We start from the raw sequence: 22,746 nt of genomic DNA, 5'->3' as shown, positions 1-22,746 counted from the left end.
TGAGTTGTCCTCAAAACTTTAATTGTCCCCATCTTCCTGGGTATATGGATGCCCAACCAGACATTTCTAGCTTTTCCAGTACTGAGAAGTGGCTATGTGAGTTTGGATTGCATCAGTGAAATATAAATAGAAGACATGGTCATCCCTAACTTGAAAGCAAGACACTTTTCATGTATTTTGCCATTTTCCCCACCCACCCCCTAACTCCCTACCATGCACTATAACAGAGATATGGTAGAGTTTCAGTATTGATCATGTGGATGAAGACAACGCTGAATGGTCTCATGGAGCGGAAAGATTTTTAACTTTATTTAGATAATATTTAAGGTTATTTAAATAATGTTTAGATAATTTAAAACTTGTTTGAATAATTAGAGTATATTTAAGCCTAAATAAACACATTTTGGGGACTCTTACTGTTATTTAGACTTAACAAATATACAGTTGGTTAGCGTATAGTGGAAGCAGCCCTTCAACTCAGATCTTCAGCTTCTTGTACTCTTAATACTTTGTCATATTATCATAATGCTGATGGAATAGTTAAGTACCTATTACCTATTTATTTATCTATTTATTTATTTATTTATTTATTTATTTTGAGACAGAGTCTTGCTCTGTCACCCAGGCTGGAGGGCAGTGGCGCAGTCTCAGCTCACTGCAAGCTCCGCCCCCTGGGTTTATGTCATTCTCCTGCCTCAGCCTCCCCAGTAGCTGGGACTACAGGCGCCTACCACACCCGACTAATTTTTTGTATTTTTAGTAGAGACGGGGTTACACTGTGTTAGCCAGGATGGTCTCGATCTCCTGACCTCATGATCAGTCTGCCTCGGCCTCCCAAAGTGCTAGAATTACAGGAGTGAGCCACCGCGCCTGGCATACCCCTTTAATTTGACATCTGCAGCTCTTCGTTTGCTGAACCTAACGTTGCACCCATAGCTTCCACTGTTTTTTCACATTATGTGTACTTAAGCCAAACCATGCTCCTTGCTTTTTCCTGAATTTGATTGCTCTTTTTGCCCTAATCTCCTTCCCTTATGCTATTAAGTCCACCTATAATGATTTTTGTTTTCCCTTCTCTTTTTCTCCTTGTCTGAACTATGTCTATCTTTTAATATGCAACTCTAATGCTACCTTGACCCATTAGGGGATCAAGCCATTCCTCATCCCCTAATCAGCGATCACTTCTTTTTCCACCACCTGAATGCTTTTCTCCTCCTGAGGTCAAGGGTCATATGTGTGATCCAGTGCCTGGCACATGGAAGGAACTCAGTAAGCATTTTGAAATGAATGAATAAATGAACTAGATGATAAGTGAATTTTTCAGGTACTGAAACTGTGTGTTGAATATTTGTAAATATTGATCTGGCTATGCAATGAGTATGGCCAAGGATTTTTAAACTGTCCAGTTGGTTTTGTGTCTTCTCTATCAGTGAAGTTCTGACTCGGCAGTTCTGAATCAGCAGAATTTCTGTGCTGTATCACTTTCATCTTCCATAACATAGCCCATGCAGCCGGGTAAGTCAGTACAAATTACTGACATAGTATGACCATGACCTCATTTGACCTTTTAGCAAATAAGACTTTTCTATTATAAAGTGAGAAGACATGTACGTGGAAAAAGAGATGCTATTTTCTATTCAAGGCAGATGATTTGACTTAGAGAACTGTGTGACAACTGGCTTCACTCGTGTTCTCTTGGCATCTTAACAGAACATTTGAGCCATATTTGAAATACCATTATGTTCCTATCTGCAAGTTCCACTGTTGGAGATTCTCATTCGGTATGTTTGGGGTTGGGCCCAGGAATCCATACTTTTAAGTATCTCCCCAGACAACAATGATGATCACTTAGATTTGGGAACCACTGGCAGAGAAGGGTTAAGAGCTCAGATATGAGAGTCCTTGAGTCCTAATTCTCCTCTCTAGTTACTAGCAATGTGATCTTGGGAAAGTTACTGTCTTTGAGCTTCTTCAGGATCATTATCTGAATATTATGTGGACAATAATATTACCTCCTTTAAAAGGTTGTTAGGATTAAATGAGATAATCTACTGCACTTAACACAGTGTTTGACAGTAAATATTTAATTAAATGTAATTGTTATTATTATCACTAATTACCAAGTTCTTTACAAGAGACCTTTCTTTGTATTTTTTGTATAGAATATACAAAGTAGAATCTAACATCTACAAAAACAATTCCTATTGTGTGTGTGTGTGTGTGTGTGTCTGTTCTTTCTTTTAATGGGAATCTTAATTTAGCTTCAGGGGTTTAGTTAAAATTCTATGTGAGATTACTCTGACCCCATTTACTCTTCATGAATAATTTGCCAGTTAGCAACTCTATACTTAAAAAAATTATTGGAGAACTTTAGTGTGTATGTGTGTGTGCATGTGTGTCTGTGTGTGCGTGTGTGTGTGTGCGCGCGCGTGCGTGCACAGGCTATCAAAGGAATGCTTACCCGGAAAATGTAAGACCAGATGTTCTAGTGCAGCATTTCTTGAACAAGTAGATGGCTAAAGTGTCATAATTTAGGAGCTACAAGTTGAGGCTGTGGGTGAAAGACATGCAGGGAGACACCTATTTCGAGTTCTGGCCTCTTCTCATAAAATTAATTTTTTCTCTGATCCAGTATCAAACAGAAAATGGAGCAGAGGTACTCTGAGCTAGGGTTTGGTGGTGCTACCTGCAAAATAAATTGAATTTTGATTGTATGTATACACTGTACCATGTGCTTGTGTATGTTTCATGTATCCATGGAGGAATGATGTGGAAGCCTTGGGTCAGGTGAGGGGGGCTGGGGTGTGGGTGGAGTCATGGTATCAAAAGGATTTAGAGCCACCCCTGGTACAATAGCTACTTGTTAACAAACTTACTCCCAAGAGTCACACAGTGAATAATGGAAAGTCAGATTTTCATGCAGAAATACTTATTCATGGCAGGGCAAGATTTCTTTTAGGTGAAGCAGAAACTCTCTAGAGTAAGAGAATGAGTAAATTTATTTGAAAAATCTTCTTTGCATAAAGAAATAATATGGCTAATAATGGGGTATGAAGTATGTCATGTTTTTCATCTGTATAGATTAAAAAGTCCATCACACTGCTAATTTTAACTCATAATAACTTAAAGTTGCTATCAGTTCTAGTTAATTTAGATAACCTCAGTGTATATTTTGCCACATTTTTATTCCATTTCCATTCAACTGCCTATTGAATTCTCAAATTGCATGGAGAGTAGGTGATGAGAGTCGTAGTCTGCAACCCCTTTCCTGTTCTTTCACTTGAGTGAACCCTTCATATTCAGAGTTCATTTATCATTGTCAACAAGAGCTGTTGTCATCTGACCAGAACAAATGAGAAATTTCAGTTCTTGGGGCAAAACGCATATTCAGAGCTGAAATTTTGATTAAGTATAAGGCTGATTGGTTAACAGTGAAGGGCTTCAGTGTGGGGTCAGCTCACCCTTATTGCACATTCAAGTACAATATTAGGTATTCTTAGATGTCCAGAACCTGTGAAATTCTTAATAGAGTTGGTTTATACATTGGTTTGACTTATAAGAACTTAAATCTTGTCTAAAAACCTATATGGATTTCAAAGGCTTAGAGAGGATTAAAAGGCTATAAAAATTTAAATAACTTCATCCAGTGAGTATGTTTACCTAAATGTGTCATCAACCTTCTCAGTTTTCTGGTTAGAAAACTGGTTTGGGACACACTGACTCACACTGTCGACTGATAGAATGCAAACACATTCAGAATTCTCCTGGCAAGACTAATGTAACAAAAACAGGGTTCTGGGAGCTTTTAGAGGTGAAATGTTTCATTTCTTCAATAAATCTTCCTATCACTAAGAGCTTTTAAAGTAAACAAACACATGTCTTCACAGTTGTTAGGTGCTGGGTGAAGTGGCAGATGCATATTGTCATATCCAGTACCCCTTGCCACTTTCCAAGGAAACAATTTTTATAGGTGACCTGGGGAGTATTATTATGTTTTAGCCCTTAGATTGACAAAAAGTAATACCCTATAATTCTAACTATTATCTCCATATGTAAATAAACATTTTATGGGGTTTATATTTTCCCTTTGGCCTATAGATGTCAAATTCTTTGCCCAAATAATTACCTATACTCTTCTCAGGACCCTCATGCAAAAAAGTAGATAACTAGAATATTTTTACCCATTTTGTAGATGGAAACATCAACACACAACTAGTGTTATTTTTCTTAATGTTGCCCAACCAACTTGGGCCCAAACTCAAATAATGGCCCAAGACAGTTATATTCTCTAAGTAAGGTTAGCTGAGCAACTCTTTTCAAGGATGAAGAGATGGAGACTGGACTGTCTTCTTGGCAGAGCTCAGGGTACAGTTAAAATAAATAGACACTCCTGTTTCTTTCTCTTTTCCAGTTGGTTATATCTCATTGCCGTTTGTTCATTCACATGTTGCTGTAATTAGCCAATTTTAGGCTAGGCAAAGGGATTAGGTAGCGCATTACACACCCACATCTCCCTTTCTGGGATTTAGGATGAAATGAGATTTATTTTTCCATTTGCTTCATCCGAATGGAAATGTATTTCTTCAATCCTATTTGGCTGTAAAGTAAGTTTTTATCAGGAAGTTGTACAATAATGGATAATGTGAAATCCATTTCTCTTGGGTGTTTTGCTCATAAGAGTTTTCTGGTTGTTGTTGTTTTTGTTATTGTTATATATTATATAATAACGTATATATTATATATTATTATAACATAATAATTGTTATTATTAAGTTGTTTCCAAATTTGACTCTAGACACACCTAACACAAGGCCTGTATACACTAACAAATTGCCAGTGGTGGGTTGAGATTTTTCTGCATGACGAATGTCTCATGGTCTCAGGATAAAGGGGAAATCCAAAGTTGTGGCATACAGGGTCTGTATGCCCTGGCTGTAACATACTCATCTTCAACAGAGGCTTAGCTCCACAAATTTATCTTTTTAATGTACCTGTGAGTGCATTTCTCTGCCTGCTAAGTCTACTCAGCCTTGAAGCTAATTGCTGCCTGCTGGGAAACCTTCACATTCCCTCCATGCAGAACTAATCCATCTTTCTAATCAGATCCTTGAGCACTCTTGTATGTGCCTTTGTTACAGCTCACAATTAATTACCTCATACTACTTACGTTTCCACCTGGGCCTCAAAGACAGGATCCATGTCTTCATTTTTTTCCCCTAGTTCCTAGTTCCAAGCATAGTGTTAAGTTAAATGAATGAATGGATAATAAATATCCCCATTTTCTCTCTTTTCATATATAACCTAAATGTTCGTTCTTTTTTTTTTTTTTTTTTTCCAGCAAATAATCATTTTCTTTACGTTATTTCTTTTTGGTATATCTTCATTTACCTTTTTCCAAGTCTTTATTCTTTGCTTCTTAATAACATTAAAAGTTTTAACTTTTAAAGTGTTAAGAGGCCGGGCGCGGTGGCTCAAACCTGTAATCCCAGCACTTTGGGAGACCGAGGCAGGTGGATCACGAGGTCAGGAGATCGTGACCATCCTGGCTAACATGGTGAAACCCTGTCTCTACTAAAAATACAAAAAACTAGCCGGGCGAGGTGGCGGGCGCCTGTAGTCCCAACTACTAGGAGGCTGAGGCAGGAGAATGGCGTGAACCCGGGAGGCGGAGCTTGCAGTGAGCCGAGATCGCGCCACTGCACTCCAGCCTGGGTGACAGAGTGAGACTCCGTCTCAAAAAAAAAAAAAAAAAAAAAAAAAAGTGTTAAGAACACAGCGAAACTTTATCTCATGCCCAATCTACATTATCATTAATAGTTTTATTATCTATCTTGGTCATTTAAATCAACCAAGTTACACATCCATCCTGACTTTTTTGGTTTTATTCAGCCATAAAAAGGAATAAAGTGTACTGATACATGTTACAACATGTCTGAACCCTGAAAACATTATTTTAAGTGAAAGAAACCAGGGACAAATAGCGACATCTTGTATGATTCCATTTATATGAAATGTCCAGAATAGGCAAAACCATAGCAACAGAAAGGAGATCAGTGGTTTCTAGTGGCTGTAGTGTCACTGCTTAATGGGCACAGGACTGCTGCTTCTTTTTTCTTTTTTTCTTTTGAGACAGGGTCTTGTTTTGTTTCCCAGGCTGGAGTATAATGGCGTGATCTCGGCTTCCTGCAGCCTTGACCTCCCTGGACTCAGGTGATCCTCCTACCTCAGCCACCCGAGTAGCTGGGACTGCAGGTGCATGCCACTACACCCAGCTAAATTTTGTACTTTTTGTAGAGATGAGGCTTTGCCATGTTGCCCAGGCTGCTCTCAAACTCCTGGGCTCAAGCAGTCCACCTGCCTCAGCCTCCCAAAGTGCTGGGATTACAGGCATGAGCCACCGCACCTGGCCCACAGAGCTTCTTTTTAATTGACAAGTAGTATTCCGTTACATGGATATACCACAGTTTTGTTTATCCATGCCTCAGTTGATGGACATTTCGGTTGTTTTTACTTCTTGACTATCATGAATAATGCTGCTGTGAATATTTGTGTACAGATTTTTGTGGACATGTGTTTTCATCTTCTTAGCTCTATACCTAAGAATAGAATTGCTGAGTTGTATGGTAACTGCAATGGATTGCATATTTGTGTCCCCCCAAACTCTTATGTTGAAATCATCAGTGTGATGGTATTAGGAAGTGGAGCCTTTGGGAGATAATTAGGTTTTGAGGGTAGAGGAGCATTCATGAATGGGATTAGTGGCCCTTGTAAGAACTTTCTCACCCACTTTCCACCATATGAAGAAACAAGGAGAAGACAGCAGTCTACAACCCCAGAAGAGGGACCTTACCAGAATACTGCTAGCACCCTCATCTCCAATTTCCACCTTCCAGAACTGTGAGAAATAAACTTCTGTTGTTTACAAGCCACCCAGTCTCTGGTATTTTGTCTTCATAGCCCCAGCTGACTAAGGCAATAATTCTACACTTAACTTTTTGAGGAACTGCTAGACTATTTTCCAGTGCACCATTTTACATTACTACACAGCAGCATATGAGGGTTCCAGTTTCACATCCTTGTCAATACTTGTTATTATCTTTTTGATTAAAGTTATCCTAGTGGATATGAAGTGGTATCTCTTTGTTACCAGTGATTAACCCATTTCTAAAGGAAAATAGAAAGTAAGAGGCATTTGAAGTTATTAAGAGTCAGTTAACCAAAGAATGTTGAATAGGAAATAAAAATAATACAATCTAAAGCTCATAAGGTGGCCTGGCTAAATGACTTGCATCTATAAATTTGAATAATATGGAACCACTTAAAAAAAGAATAGGAAAAGTATTGTATGATCTTCATGAATTGCTGATGTATGCTTGTAATAATCTTTTTAAACATAAATACAAGAAACCATTCACGGTGGATTATCTTTGAGGAGTAGGAAGTGAGAGGAGGGCTATATGTGGGACCCTGAAACATATATGCAAGATATAGAGTGAAAAAGCTTGAATTGGAAATTACTTATTTTTAAGAAAAGAAAAAACATAGAAAACACATATTCAGTCTTATGAATCTTGCTAATGCATTTCTTCTGAAACATCTTCTGAAGCTTCAAGTTACCTGTTTGTCAGGTATCTTGGATATTTCAGAGTGTTATTGAGAAAATCATGGAAATAAATGGAGTGTATGTGTATGATAAGTAGGGAGGAAATACAAAGAAGTGAGGATTGGCAAGTAGAAATTAAGTTAAATAGGAAACTAATGTAGAATTCTCAAACACTCCAAACTAACTGAATTTAAATTAGAGAGAGAATTTGGTAAAGTGGGCCTTAGATCCCACTATTTTCAACAAATCAGACTTTTCAGGACCATGTAGGGCCAGTACTAAGTGTTGTGAACTGTTGCCAAATATGTCATGTGGTGAGAAAGGTGAGCCAGGATCGTGGATTTGGACTTTAAGGCTTGATATAGGATATATGAAGGAGGAAGCCTCAGACATTTCAGAGAATGAGCAACGGAAATTTTTTATTTTTGGAAGACCAGTGATGCTAGGCTATGAGAACCTGAATTTGAAAGAGAAAAGGAAATATACTGAAATTATATTGACAAGGTGAAAAAACTCTTTCAATAAAGTGTTGTAATCTTTAAGTGTTTTTTTTGATATGTTAAGATTTTTTTTTCCAGAAGCAACACATCTCTAAACAAAGCCCAAGTCAGTGGGAAAGTCTGATTCATGTCATTAACATTCACTTTATACTCTTTATAACATCATATCATGTTTAAATTGAGGTCAGATTCAAGATTAGTCTCAGGTAGAGTTATAAAGTAAGAAATTGGCTCTCTTCTTCATTGTTAGTAATGGTATAAATATCTTTTACAACAGGCAGTTTAGCTATAGGTTTTATAATCCTTAAATAGGTTCATAACTTTTGACTTAGCAATTTCATATATAAGAATTCTAAAACAGGGCCAGGCACAGTGGCTCATGCCTGTAATCCCAGCACTTTGGGAGGCTGACGCAGGCGGATCACGAGGTCAGGAGATCGAGACCATCCTGGCTAACACAGTGAAACCCCGTCTCTACTAAAAATACAAAAATTAGCCGGGCGTGGTGGCGGCGCCTGTAGTCCCAGCTACCTGGGAGGCTGAGGCAGAAGAATGGCGTGAACCTGGGAGGCGGAGCTTGCAGTGAGCAGAGATCATGCCACTGCACTCCATCCTGGGTGACAGAGCGATGCTCCGTCTCAAAAAAAAAAAAAAAAAGAATTCTAAAACAATAATCAGAAAGGCATAAAAATTAATTGGAATATGAGGCCATTCAGGATAGTGTTCTTTATAATAGTGACAAAGGAGGAATATAAATGCCCACAATAGAGAATTTGTTAAATAAGTTGTGATGCATCTGTGTGATACAGTAGTATTCATCTACTTTAATTGTGATGTAGAGTAGTTGGTGATTTGGAAAAATGGTCATGATGTTTTTGTTAGTGAAAAAATATTGAATATAAAAACTACAAAGTATGAATTGACTGAGTTGCTTTTAGTGATGAGTTATTGTCTCTGATGTGTTTAATCTTAAAATCCCCTTTTAGGATCATTTTTTTATTCTAGCTCCATGGTAAGAGCACCATACACTCTTACTTCTGCCTTTTTGGGGGTAGCTCTCAAGCTCATTCTGCTTTCCTCATCAAAATGGGCTTGTCTTGTATCCCATTCTCCCATGACCATGCTAACCAAAGGGAATGAATCCAGAAGCTAATTCATGATGAGAGATTAATGGAAAATAATAGATTAAAATGTAGCCAACTTTTCCTACATTTCATTCACTCATTCAAAAAAATATTTGTTTTACCTCTCCCATGTTCTTGGTCCCGTGGAAGGGGCTGTGTAACAAAATATATCAAAAGTAAGCCCACTTGCCTTAGAGTGGGGAATATTTGATTTTTCACAATAACTTTAGACAAGAAGATGCAATTAGTGTGAGGATTTTTGACAGTGGCAAGTCAGAGGAGCACTGGAGTCTTTGGATGTACTTAAAAACCCTCACTTTGGTTCAGTCTTGATTTCGCATATTTGGAAGGCTACGTTTTTCATAATAACCACCAAACTAACATTTCTGTTTCTCTAAGTAGATTGATTTACCAAAAAGAAGAAATGAGTCTTAATGGTTAAAAAAAAAAAAAAATTCACAGAGCACTGTCTTGCCCAGCTCAGTGTTATACAGTGTTAGATCATTAGGACATTCAGTAATTCTCCTACACTAAAGAAAATAGGATACAACCATGCCTTGGGTATGAGCCCTTATTTGTGCCTCCTCTGTATCCTTTGTTGTCATTAGCCTACAACTTTGCATTGCACTTACTTGATTTTGTGTCTATCTCCCCTACACTAAACAATATGCCCCTTGAAAGCTCTTATTAATTGTCACATTATTAGAACCCAGTATAGGGTCTACTTAAATGCTTTCTTGGCAATTCAAAAAAATGTGCCCATTGGTATCATGCAGAGTACGTAAGTAAACTACTTTGAAGAAAGGCAAATTTGAAGAAAGATACGTATAATGGTTAATTTTATGTGTCAACTTGACTGGGCCATGGGATGTCTGAATAGCTGGTTAAACATTATTTTGAGGTGTATCTGTGAGAGTGTTTCCAAAGAGGTTAGCATTTTAGTTGGTAGACTGCCCTCCCCAGTGTGAGTAGACATCCTGCAATCTGTTGAGAGCCAGAATGGAACAGAAAACTGAAGGCAGGTTGAATTAACTGACTGGATTAATTGCGCTGGAACATCAATCTTCTGTCCTTGCCACTACTGATTCTTAGGGCTTTAGATTGGGAATAGAATCTATACCATTGACTTTCTAGCTTTCAGGTCTTTCGGCTACATGACTGGCTTTCTTGAGTCTCCAGTTTGTAGACAGCAGCTCATGGGACTGCCCAGCCTTCAGGATCATGTGAGCCAATACTTTATAATAATGGTTTATACACACACACACACACACACACACATTCTGTTTCTCTGGGGGACCCTGACAAATACAGTGCTAATGCTCACTGAGTGCTTTGTATGTGCTAGACACCATACTTAGCACTTGCTGTGCATTATATGATTAGTAATCACAAGAACCTATGAGATCTCCATCATTTTTTAAACAGATGGTGAATTGGAGACTTAACAAGATTAAAGGCTTTGCCCAAGGTCAAATAGCCAGTAGGATCAGATGAGAGGATGGGACCATGCTTTATGGTCCATGCTCCATGTTTGTTGTTGTAACTCGAGTCTATGCTTTTAACTCTGATACCCTATGCTCTTCCATAAGGCCTTTCTGTTCAGTGATATTCACTCATCACTTGTGCCAGCCATCATCTTCATGGCTGGCCAAGGCTGTTTGGCTTCATCTTCTCATCTGAGGAATTAATACACTTGCCAGGAAAGCTTACCTGTGAGTTGCAAATTCAGGATACAGTTTAATTCTAATATCCCACCTTGATTTTCACTTATGAGGCAAAAATTTCCATTTTGATATGATTTAATGGCTCTTTTTCCTCTTTATATTTTTTAGTCCAGATGGAACAGAAGTTTGAGGTTGCCTTTCCACATTCAGTTTTTGGCTACCTGTTTTATAGGGTTGTTAAACTAGTAACCACCAGCCAGTTAGTAGATGTATTTATAGAGTATTTACTGTATGTCCTGCATTCTCCTAGGGCTGTGCGGGCTGTTGGATAATTGCTGTCTTTAATCTCCTTTTTGCCTGATCTTCCACAGTGTTGCAACAGTGGTGTCTGTGCCACAGAACGGACACCTGCATTCTTCCTAAATTATCTGCAGATTATTTTGAGCGTCTTGTCTTTTCAACTGTATTTTAGTTGTGTATTAGATTTATCTTGGACCTCCCGTAACACCAAGCACATGGTTTGAGTACCTAGGAATGATTCTAGGGAGAATAGCGTCAAATATATTGTCAGGAGAACTGGCTTCTGGTCTGGCTCTGCAACTATTTCGCTGGAAGATTTGGTGACTTTTTTTATCTTGGACTTGATAGGCCTCACTTTTCTCAATTCAAAAAATCAAAGCACTGGTCTACATTGCTAGGTCTTTTCTAGCTTAAATTATTGACTTCTGAGATTTCTATAATTTTTTATAGTTATCTGATAGATTGATTCATGGTGGTTGTATTAACAGGAATAAAAAGGTTGTGAGTAGACTTCGATGTGCAAAGGTGATATTAGGTTCAGTTCCAAATATGTGGAAGCAGTAGGGTATACCAAAATCTAGATGTCCTTTAAGAATGGACACACAGATTTGGATTTAAAGTTTTGGTGGTAGTCACTGTCATTCTCACTGACCTCTTTTGGTAGTGGAGTTAGAATCCTAGACTTGAGGTAAAAGGTACTTGTTCATGACAGTCACATAATCACAAATTTTTAGGTGTGAAAGAGACACAGAAATCATATAGCCTGCCCTTGTTTTTTTTGTTGTTTTGTTTTGTTTTGAGACAGAGTCTTGCTCTGTTGCCCAGGCTGGAGTGCAGTGGTGCGATCTCGGCTCACTGCAACCTCAGCCTCCCGGGTTCAAGTTATTCTCCTGCCTCAACCTCCTGAGTAGCTGGGATTACAGGCGCGCGGCACCACACCCAGCTAATTTTTGTAGTTTTAGTAGAGACAGGGTTTCACCATTTCGGCCAGGCTGGTCTCGAACTCCTGACCCCATTATGTCCCCGCCTTGGCCTCCCAAAGTGCTGGGATTACAGACGTGAGCCACCGCGCCCGGCCCCTTGTTTTATATACAAGAAAACTAAAGATTTTAGGAATGGAATTTGCCAAAAGTTATACATAGCTGCAGATCAGGTCTGCAGACCAGACTCCCGCTATCTCTAAGCTCTCGGTTCATCCCTCACTAGGCTTGTTAGTGTTTTCTTTTTAGCGTTCATAGTATTCTTTTGTAAGCAATAAATTCACTATCATGTACATTCAAATACACATTCAAAATTATTTGTAAAATTTAGTTCAAAAAACTAAATTTCTGGGTAGGAAAAGCAATCAGGTAGTATTGTCACTCTATGTGAATTTTGACCTCTGAAATTAAAAGGCATTGTATGGAAACCGCTGAATTGTGCAGTTTTAAGAGTATGGTTTTGTGACATCTGTTGAAAGTTAAGTCATCATGTACCATCCTAAATGGTTTTTTAGTACCCACATGAGGTAATTAATCTCTCTGCATCCCTTTTTAGATCCTGTGTTAGGTCTAGCATGTATCCCACAAGGCTGATCGTGTTGTAATTCTGTATAGAATTACAATAACAAAATATGTGTTTGTGGTGGATCTCCATTTTGTTCTGGTAAAGAACTAGATACCCATGACAAAGGTCAAGTGGAGATCTGGCATCCATTTCAATGCTTGCAAGACATAGTCTTGAGAATATGTAATACAAATAACTCCTTGCCAAAAAAACCGAAAGGAAATGATTGCATTTGAGTACAATGTATTCTACAACAATAGTTTAGTGTGTATGAAAATTTAAAACTGCTGGCTTTCAAAATATTTTTTTAAGTAGACTTTATTTTTTTTAAAGCTTTGTACCCACTGTGTATTGCTTTGTGGGATATCCTTAAAAGCTGAGATTTAAGACCCAAGAAGCTGAAAATCTTAATGGCACGATATTGAATTCTCTAGTAAAGTACTTTAGTTTAATGTGTTTATTGATTTCTCCTGAATGTTCTGTCTTCATGAGCATTAATGTTATTACATTAGTTTACCATAGTGGTGCCTTTTTTTCTACCCGTCATGAACTCGTAATGCCTTAGAAGAATCAGTATCAGGTCTTAAAGCCTGCAGTGGTGTCTTTGTTTTACATAATGAGCAAATATTCAGGATTGTATGTAGGTGAGGACTATATCTACCTTATTCGCCCAGTATCTAGTATGGGACCTGGCTTGCAGTAGACATATATATTTAATCAATTATTGTTTTTGTTTTGTTTTATTTTGTTTCAGTTAATGAATGGCAAGTAGCACTAGCTCCAAACTAATGAGTTTAACCTAAAAATTGGAGAAATTAACTCATTCATTTACGTATTTCAAAGGAGTATCCAAATCCTCTAGAAAGAAAATTTGATGTTTTTGAGAGAAGCCTTTAAAAGTGGTCTGATTTACTCAGTTAACAGTAGGGTCAAATATGGTTCAAGCAGTGTTTTAGTCACCTTGTCTGATGGCAGTCTGGAAAAATAGGCCTGTCATAATAGAAAAGGATTGATGGTGAAAATACTTGTTTATAAAGTTGTTTCAGACAAAGGGAGAGATGGAAGTGCTTTGTTCTTCATTAAAACTTAACAGCAAAGAACTTCCCAGGGTGTGGTCAAGGCAACAACACTTGAAGCTGGACCCCTGGTGACTTTCCTCTAAAGGGCTCTAAGGCCTCTGCACCACTGGTCAATCCAGTCAAACTTGGACAGAAAAAGGAACAATAGATTAATTCTACCTTGACTCCTTTCTTTGTGGCTTTTGAGAAGCTACCATTTGAACTTCTGATTTACAAAGTTGAACTATCAGTGCTAACCTACTTGGCCAAGATTTTATGAAAAGTGATTTAAGGCTTTAACAAAATCCATGGTTGAAGCCACAGTTTTATACAGAGCTGTCATAACAATATTTGTTTCCTGCTTTAGTTGTTGTTTCAAGACCAGAAATGCAGCAACATATATGGGTAGCATACATAGTTTGTTTTAGTATTCTAAGAAAGAATGCATGGTTTTAAAAAAAAACAACTTTTTTTTTTTTTTTTTCCTTCAGAGCCTTTTCCTCCATTGAAACTGAAAAAGAAAAAAAAATATGCAAGCTTTTTTGAAAGTACAGGCAAAATTGGCATTTCACTTATGGGAAAATTTTGCAAAATTACATTGACTAAAAGTGACTTTTGTTTTGGCTTTCCTGTGAAGCCATACAGAAAGGCCAAAAATTATTGGCATTGCTTTTGTGTAAAAAACCTTTTACATAGACTCCACCTGTAATTCAGCCAAGTACATAATTCAGGTCATTGGTGACACATGTATCCACATGTTGGAGCTGGTCAGTGAAAGTTGTCATGAAACGTGGATAGAATATTACCATATGGACAGACCAAACCGCACAGATTATAGCTAAGGAAACTTTGCATTAACATGCTTGGGAACAGGCTTTCCTGAGCGGATCCCTGCCCCCACCCACCCTCAGTGGGAAAGCCAATTGCTTACTGATTACGACAGCGACATCACTTGGCAAACATTTTGGCCTGAGCTCAATGTGTGACATCAGTCTCCTTTAGGGTTTTCCACATAAAACAAATTCTCCAAAGAAAACACAGAAATTGAACCTTAATTTGAAATCCATTATTACATCCTCTGAGGTCTCATTAACTACCTCAATCATGTATTTCTTAATTTTTGTATTATTTCCAGGTAGATACAAACCAACAGAATGTGAGCACAAAACCTTTACCGTGTTTATTTCAGAGTTTCAACCAGATAGCCCTTTGTATCTGTTTTCAACCAACCTCCCTTTTACTGGGGTTATGATATCTTTGTTTCACTGCTGGGAGGGTTGCTACTTTGGGAGTGGTTTACAACACTTTGTTTGAGGAAGGAAGTAAACATTGTTTTTTGACCCTTCAGGATAAGTTAGCCTCACTTTTGTGCTAGGCAGCTGTGTGCTTGAGAGAAAGCACTCTCAGTGAAGTTGGAAGGACTCAATCATGGTGTGTTTTGCCATGTCACTTGAAAGCAAGGCACGCTACAGGTATTTCACAGTCTTGTGTGTAAGCACCTCCTCTGAGCATTTATTTACCTGAAGTCATTAGTTTCTCCCACTTCCTGTTTCGTTAGATAGTATTCATTTAATACTACTTTGATGCACATGGCTTTAAAGCAGGTAGAAGTCAGTTATGCCTTATGAGGCCTGCAGTCTCCCAGCAGAAGGCAGGAGAGCAGGAAGGGTGGGTGTGAATGGGCCCACAGTACCAAGATACGGGAATTGTGATGTTGTTCAGGCAAAGCAAGGGAAGTCACATTTGCATCAAGTGAGTTGAGAATAAGTTTAATATTGTCACATTCAAAGAATTCCATCTGGAAGCTGTTCCTTGGCATATAGAAACAGATGAATATTCTCATATCTTCTGGAATGGCTAAACAGAGAGTGATAGACACTTTTTCCTACTTCTTGTTAATTGCATGTTCATTTTAATTATTCTTCAAGGCAAAGAATCCTATAAAGGAAACTTTATATCCTATAAAGCAAATCTCTTAAATTCTTTCTCTTAAATTCATTTTATATATTTAGAAATATATTCTTCATATATCGATTCAGTGGTATACACTTTACATTTTTCCCACAATTTTTCTTTTCCTCCAGCCCATGGCCTTTATTCCCACAGATCTTTTGTTCCCATTTATCAGTGTTGTTCCTCCTTGCTCTCGTGGTTTAAATAATCTTTGCCATCTGCCTCCCAACATTCCAGTATAACTTCAGGATAGCCCCCTCCCAGCCTTCCTCCAGAAGATAGTAGAGATACACAGTGAATATCAGAACTCTCCTCCAATAGCCCTTCACATTCCCACCATAAATCTGTATCATCTTGCCTTTTCATTAATGTGGTAAGCCCCCTGGGCAGGGACAGCCTGTACCTCTTTGTTCTATGCCAGGCAACACTCTGACCGTGGTCAGTAAATGTTCATAATAATGAAAGATGAAAGAAAGTATCTGTGTTCAGCAAGTTAGTGCCAAATAAGTATGGCGGCCAAATGAGGCCACTAGTGCCAAACCACAGAGGTTCAAAATAACGTTTAATATAACATTGTCTCATTGAATAACAAATCTTATATTGTAATGTCTGAGTCAAATCTTCCTTTGGTGTCAGATTTCTTGTGCTCCTTTAATCTGCCCCTGTAGATATTTCAGAGTTCATGAGGAGCAAGTTAGTAAGACCTTTCCCCTGCCCCCTCTCTGCCATGTAGTGAAAAATAAACCTCCTGGAAAAAATAGAGTGAGTATAAGTGCCATGGTTTCTCTGGCACTCTGAACAAATGTCTACCATAAAGTATGTGGAAAATAAATGAAAGTTTGCTATTAGCCTGGATATTGAGGTAACTAACTTAAGTTCCCTAGCTGAAGTATGAATTGGAAGTAGTTGAATAAGCCATTTGAGATTGGTTACTTTCCATCTTTTCAGTATCAATAGAGAGGGTTAATTGTCCTTTGAATTTCATATGGATGCTTATACTGTCTACAGTGGTTCAGAATAGAGGGTCAAAGTAGAACAAAATAATCTACCCTACATATGATTAGAAAATACTTACCAACCAAACTCTCCTTTTTTTCAGCCGTACTTCTCAAAATACTAGTTCACATTTTAAGTTTCTACATTCTTGTTTCTTATTTTGTTTTTCAAAGCATTGCAATTTGGCTTCTGCCCTTACCGCTTTATTGAAATGGCTCATTAAGTTCCTCAGTATCTTCTTCATTGCCAAATCCTGGGACATTTCATTCTTTTCTGCATTATGTGGTGCTATTTGACTGTTCACTCTCTTTTTAAAGTCTTTGCTTGCTTCATTTCATTGCCTTCTTTAGTCTTCTGGTTCTTCTAAGCTTCCACCATTTTTTTTTTCAGCTTCCATTTTCAACCCCTTTTTCTTCCAGAAAACTGCCAAGCCTTGAGGTATTCTAAGGTTCCCTTTCAACATTCTCTCTTCTCACCACATCAACACCCACAGTTTCACCTATCACCTACTGCGGATCCATATCACCAGCCCATCCTTTTACAGACCTTTTATTTCTGACCATGGATTGACTTTATACATATTATTCTTTACACCAGATACTGTAATATACCAAGGTACCTTACACTCAAGGACTAAACCAGGACTCATCTCCTACCCACTCACCAAGTATAAACCATCCTGCCTGATCAAAATCCTGCAATACAGAAAACTGTGCCCCATTCCTGTATTTCATATGTTCCTGAATAGCCAGGAGTGCGTCTCAGTAGCTCCTTGTTTCCCTTGCTCTTCTCTCCAGTCTAACCAGTCACTAATTCATATTGACTAAACATCATAAGTAGTTCTGCGCACACCCCCTCCTAACCTCATGGCCATTGGAACACATCCCCTTGTCTTTCTCATCTGGATATTTGCCTCCTATGTGAGTTTCCTGTGCCCAGTCTAAAGCTCCTCCAGTTGTTCCTCCATGTTCCCTTAACTGTTCTTTAGGAAAGCATAACTGATCTCTTATTTTCCCTTTCACAATTTTCCATTTGCTCCTTCAGGCCAACAGTATAAAGTCCAGCTGCTCAAGGCAAGCCTTTCCTTTTCTCATCCTACAATCATGCCCTTTGCTGTAGCCATGTGAAAAGCTTGAGTTCCCTCAAAATGCAGGTTCTTTTCCCACTTCTATACTAACATACTTATTTCACCCCTTCCCATGAATATAGTTTCCATTCTTGTTTGCCTAGGGACTAGATCCCTATCGCATGGTCTTTGCAGCCTTCACAGGGCACTCCCTTCAAGAGTTAGGGGCCCAACATTTATGGTTCCACAGTCCTTATCACACATCTGGTTACCCATACGTTGTACTGATAATGTCTTCAAACATATCCTTTTCCTCACCCTGGACTATGAGATCTTTGAGAACAGAGACTGTATCATATTTACCTTTGTATCCCTGACACCTGGTACAGTGGCCAGCTCATAGATTGCAGAATGGGACATTGTTTTGTCCAAAGCAGCCTTACCTTTCACATTCCTGTTCTAGTAAGCATATGAATTCATCACTCTTCTCCATATATTCTTTATGTTTTCTCTTTTCTTCCTCCAACTCCAATATGGTTTGCCTATGGGATTTTTCTACCACTAAAAGCTGTCCCAGGATTCGTCTGTAAGATTCTTTATGTTTTTCCACAACTTTGTCCAACTACGAAAGAAAACACATTTATAGCCTGTTAACAAATTGTTTATATACAGCCATCTTTCAGTCTTTTAGAAATGTCCCTGTTTTGATTAATTCAGCAATGGGTTTTTCTGTTTTTTCGTTTGTTTGTTTTGAAACAGTTTCACTCTTGTTGCCCAGGCTGGAGTGCAATGGTGCGATCTTGACTCACTGCAACCTCCGCCTCCCGAGTTTAGGCGATCCTTCTGCCTCAGCCTCCCAAGTAGCTGGGATTACAGCCATGCACCACCATGCCCAGCTAATTTTTTTTTGTATTTTTAGTAGAGACAGGGTTTCTCCACATTGGTCAGGCTGGTCTTGAACTCGTGACCTCAGGTGATCTGCCTGCTTCGGCCTCCCAAAGTGTTGGGATTACAGGCGTGAGCCATGGGAGCCACAGCGCCTGGCCAGCAATGGGTTTTTTATCTCCTTGTTTAGTGTTTATTCTCTTTTAATTGATACTTTTGGGTGCATTTCAACATAAATGTAGTCTTTTTATTGTAATCAAATTTTTCTTGAGAGAATAATCTGTGTCCCTGTGGGTATCAACAATTTCCACATAACCTCTTTCTGGCACTCTTATGTCTCTGTCCCAAGGAGCTACATTAAAGGAATGACAGGAAGTTAGAGAATCCTTGCACAGTGTTGGATTCGCAGCTGCCCCAGCTGATCTTTCTGCCCCAGCCCACCCTATAGTTCTCTCTACCAGTATATGCCTCTTGTATCGCTCTGCCAGGACATGCTCATGATTTTCATTTTTTTATACATCAAAGTATTTCCATTAAAATAGATATATGGATAGATAATCTGTTATGCGTTGGTGTAGTGTGAATGTCACCAAATGTAAGCACTAAGTCCTTTCTGATTTTCACAGCACCATACTTACATCTTTTTTACAAAATGATCAACCTGTGCCTCTGTGCCTGATACACGTGTTTGTCTCCCCTGCTAGACTGTGAACTCCCTGAAAGCAGGGCCTACATCCTTTTTATTTATTTATTTTATTTTTAATCCTTGGTGTCTAACAGAGTGCCTTGCTTATAAGAGGTGCCCCGTTTACAGATTGAAAACAAAACAAGCAAGCAAGGAAACTGAGATTTATTTATTTATTTATTTATTTATTTTTGTTATGCATCTGCCTTTATTGTGAGCAGCATGTGGGACACTTCCAGCAGTAGTTTAAAAAATTTTTTTTTGATTAGCAAAAGTAGGGATTCAGAGAAGCTGTCCAGTTGATACCCTTAGGAGCTTATCCATGGATACTTAGCCACAGCAGCAGGACAGGACTCCATAGCCTAGGAAGAGTGAGACCCCCAAGGACATGAGGAGCGCGTGGCAGATATCCCAGGTGCACAGGACTCCATAACCAGGAAGAGTGAGACCACCGAGGACATGAGGAGCGCGTGGCAGATATCCCAGGTGCGCTTGGTGGAGATGGAGGTGACCTCATAAATGAAGAACCAGGCAGTAAAGAACATGCCAGCGGCCAAAAGCATCACAGTCAGATGGAGTTAGACAGCCAGGCTCATTGGGCTGGTTTATCAGCTCCTGGCCTTGAGCTCCATTTTTGTCTGGCACAGGGTAAGCTGCCACCAGAAAAACATGTTGGCAAGAGCTAACTCAGGATCTTTTGCTAGTGATAAATTAAGATCTATTAAGAACTTGGTTTTGAAAACACCCGACTTTCTAGATTAATATAGATGCAGTAACTGATAATGTTGATTGATTTTTACAGTTTGCATTTGTCATAAAAGATTTAGAATGTGTGACTCAGTGTGAATTTAAAACCAATTTAAGTTGTGTATCCTAAAGAGCATGTGTTTGACTAGAAATGTACTTGACTAGAAATCTGGGGCACAAAATGACCTAATTTCAGAAAAAGAATACAACTGAGGTGTCCCAGCATATAGGACCCAATCGTTTCTCTCTGACTTCTAAATGCTTAAATTCACAAAATACGTGATTATGCCACACTACTGTTGATGATTTTTAATAAATGTAGCCAGTCCTTTTGTGAAAGCTGACACTGCTATGTTGTATTGCCTGCTGGCAGAGGCATCTTCTGAGAGGGGGGCTCTTGTATTGATTGTCATGGAAGTGTGTCTCCAACCACTGCAGCCCTCTGAAAATTTTATCTTCAGTTGCCCAAACATTAGAGTCCATTGTAAGGAAAATTCAAATCAACTCCTTTTGCAATTTGAGAGTGAAATAGTGATAGGATCAGCTTTACTTTAGGGAAGTTATTAGTTGACTTAGAAAATACATTCAATTTAATTTGTCACAAGATTGACCTTAGAATTAATATATGAATAATTATAGTAGGTATTCAGTAAAGCATAAATGAATTACTAAAAGAGGCTTTTCTAAATCCAAAAACAGTATTTCCTTGGAAAGCTTGTTGTAATTGTCAAGATATGTATATTAAACTTTATTCAAACCAAAGAGAGAAAATAGAAGGTTTATTTAACCCACTCTTGCTTTCCATTGTGTTTTTTTTTTCCCTGTATATGTTGGTGGTTGTTTGAAGGGAATGGGAAGGAAGGCTAGAAGGAATCAGTGCCCTTCATTTATTCTGTGACCCCTTAAGTGGTCTCCCTTCCTCTAGCCTCACCTCCTTGCAGTCTGTCCTCATCACTGACAGCATGATTTTTCACCAGTGGGACTTCACTCTCCTGTTCAAGGCCAAAAGACCCTTCACCATCTGAACCTCCTGCCACCTTGGCCCCGTCTTCACTCCATATCTTCCCACCGATCCTACCCAACTTTCAGCCACACTGGACTTCAGGCAATTCTTAGAACTCACCATGGTGCTTCAAGACTGCTTTTTCAATGCCAAGACCTGGAAACCTTTTTTCCTCTTTCACCAAAACTTTTCCTATACATGAGCTTTTCAATGCATATTAACTAACTAGATGAATGAAATTAAACTTAAAAGTTTAATTATACCATTGCTTAAAGTAAGTATTTTAAGATTTGCCCTAGGTTATGCTAGTAATACTGAGACTCTTTTATTATAGTGCCTTGGTAAATCCAAAATGTTGTTTATATATATATATATATATATATATATATATATTTTTTTTTTTTTTTTTTTTTTTTTTGAGACGGAATTTCACTCTTGTTGTCCAGGCTGAAGTGCAGTGGCGTGATCTCGGCTCGTCGCAATCTCCGCCTCCTGGGTTCAAGTGATTCTCCTGCCTCAGCCTCCCAAGTAGCTGGGATTCCAGGCATGTGCCACCACGCCTGGATAATTTTGTATTTTTAGTAGAAACGGGCTTTCTTCATGTTGGTCAGGCTGATCTCAAATTCCCAACCACAGGTGATCCACCTGCCTCAGCCTCCCAAAGTGCTGGGATTACAGGCCTGAGCCACGTGCCTGGCCCATATTTTCTGTAACATATTTTTTGGAAGAACTAAGAATACCTTAGGCTATTAATTTTTTTAAGGTAAATTCTGTTATAGAACCCTAGGCTGGAAAGGAATAGGAAGTCGAAACTCTTGTGGACTGAGTCCTTGACTCTTCCCTCCCTCTTGACCACACCTCTGCTCCTAGCCCCAGCCCCAGCCATGTTCCAGCTCACAGGCTTCCACCAGTTTTTCATCTTAAGTCAGTGTTCCTGTAGTGTCATGTAACTAAGAGCAGTTTGTTCTTCTAAATTATTTTGCCTTAAGAATTAGATAAATCACCTCTAGTTTACCCTAGACATGATTGAGATTTTTTAGATTTTTCAAAAAGAACATTATGAGGAAAATAAAACGGTGAAGGGGCTGTTAACACTTCAAGATGGGGGAATGCAAAAGAAGAATAACTTTAGCATGCAAGATGCTTATTCTGATGTAATTAGGGTACAGTCACAGCTGGTCTCAGCGGGAACACTGCCCTCTCTCCCTTTATTTTCTTCCGCCCTATCTAGGAAAATCCTAGGCAGAATTCCCCTTTACTGTTTATTTTCTAGGCATTCCCCTCTCACCTAGTACTTCCTAGACCGAGGAAAAGGATAGACAACTGAGTTGTGTGTGTGGAGTTATTTTGGCTTCAAGGAATTGCATAAACTGATAGCTGAGGAAAGAGAAATCCATAAGGGGGAAGTAGAGGAAAGAGAGGAAAATTGACAAATTATGGAGGTGGGAATGTGAGAGATGTATGTGTATAGGGCTGTCTGTTGGAGGAGTAATCAAAAAAGGTTGGACTTGTAAAGCAGGGCCAGATTATGGGTCATTTTCAGGGGCACATTACAGAGCTAGGATTGCAAGCATTTGTAGAAAGGGGATATTTCCAGTTTTGCATGTGCACAATAGA

General features: G+C 38.7%; 2 protein-coding genes across 8 annotated transcripts in view; one reads left to right on the top strand and one right to left on the bottom strand.

The window, feature by feature from the left end:
• The window catches only part of CMSS1 (cms1 ribosomal small subunit homolog), a 370,849-nt gene that overhangs the window by 89,147 nt on the left and 258,956 nt on the right, over window positions 1-22,746 (top strand). The window lies entirely within an intron of this gene.
• FILIP1L (filamin A interacting protein 1 like) overlaps window positions 1-22,746 on the bottom strand; it is a 296,807-nt gene that overhangs the window by 80,883 nt on the left and 193,178 nt on the right. For all 7 annotated transcript variants that reach the window (XM_050782049.1, XM_050782041.1, XM_050782042.1 and 4 more), the window contains exon 4: window positions 18,253-18,431. In XM_050782049.1, the coding sequence (XP_050638006.1) occupies window positions 18,253-18,431 (179 nt within the window). The remainder of the gene's footprint in view (window positions 1-18,252; window positions 18,432-22,746) is intronic.

Source organism: Macaca thibetana, chromosome 2, assembly GCF_024542745.1.
Source record: "Macaca thibetana thibetana isolate TM-01 chromosome 2, ASM2454274v1, whole genome shotgun sequence".
Classification (NCBI taxonomy): Eukaryota; Metazoa; Chordata; class Mammalia; order Primates; family Cercopithecidae; genus Macaca; species Macaca thibetana.
This window is presented reverse-complemented; position numbering and strand designations above follow the sequence as displayed.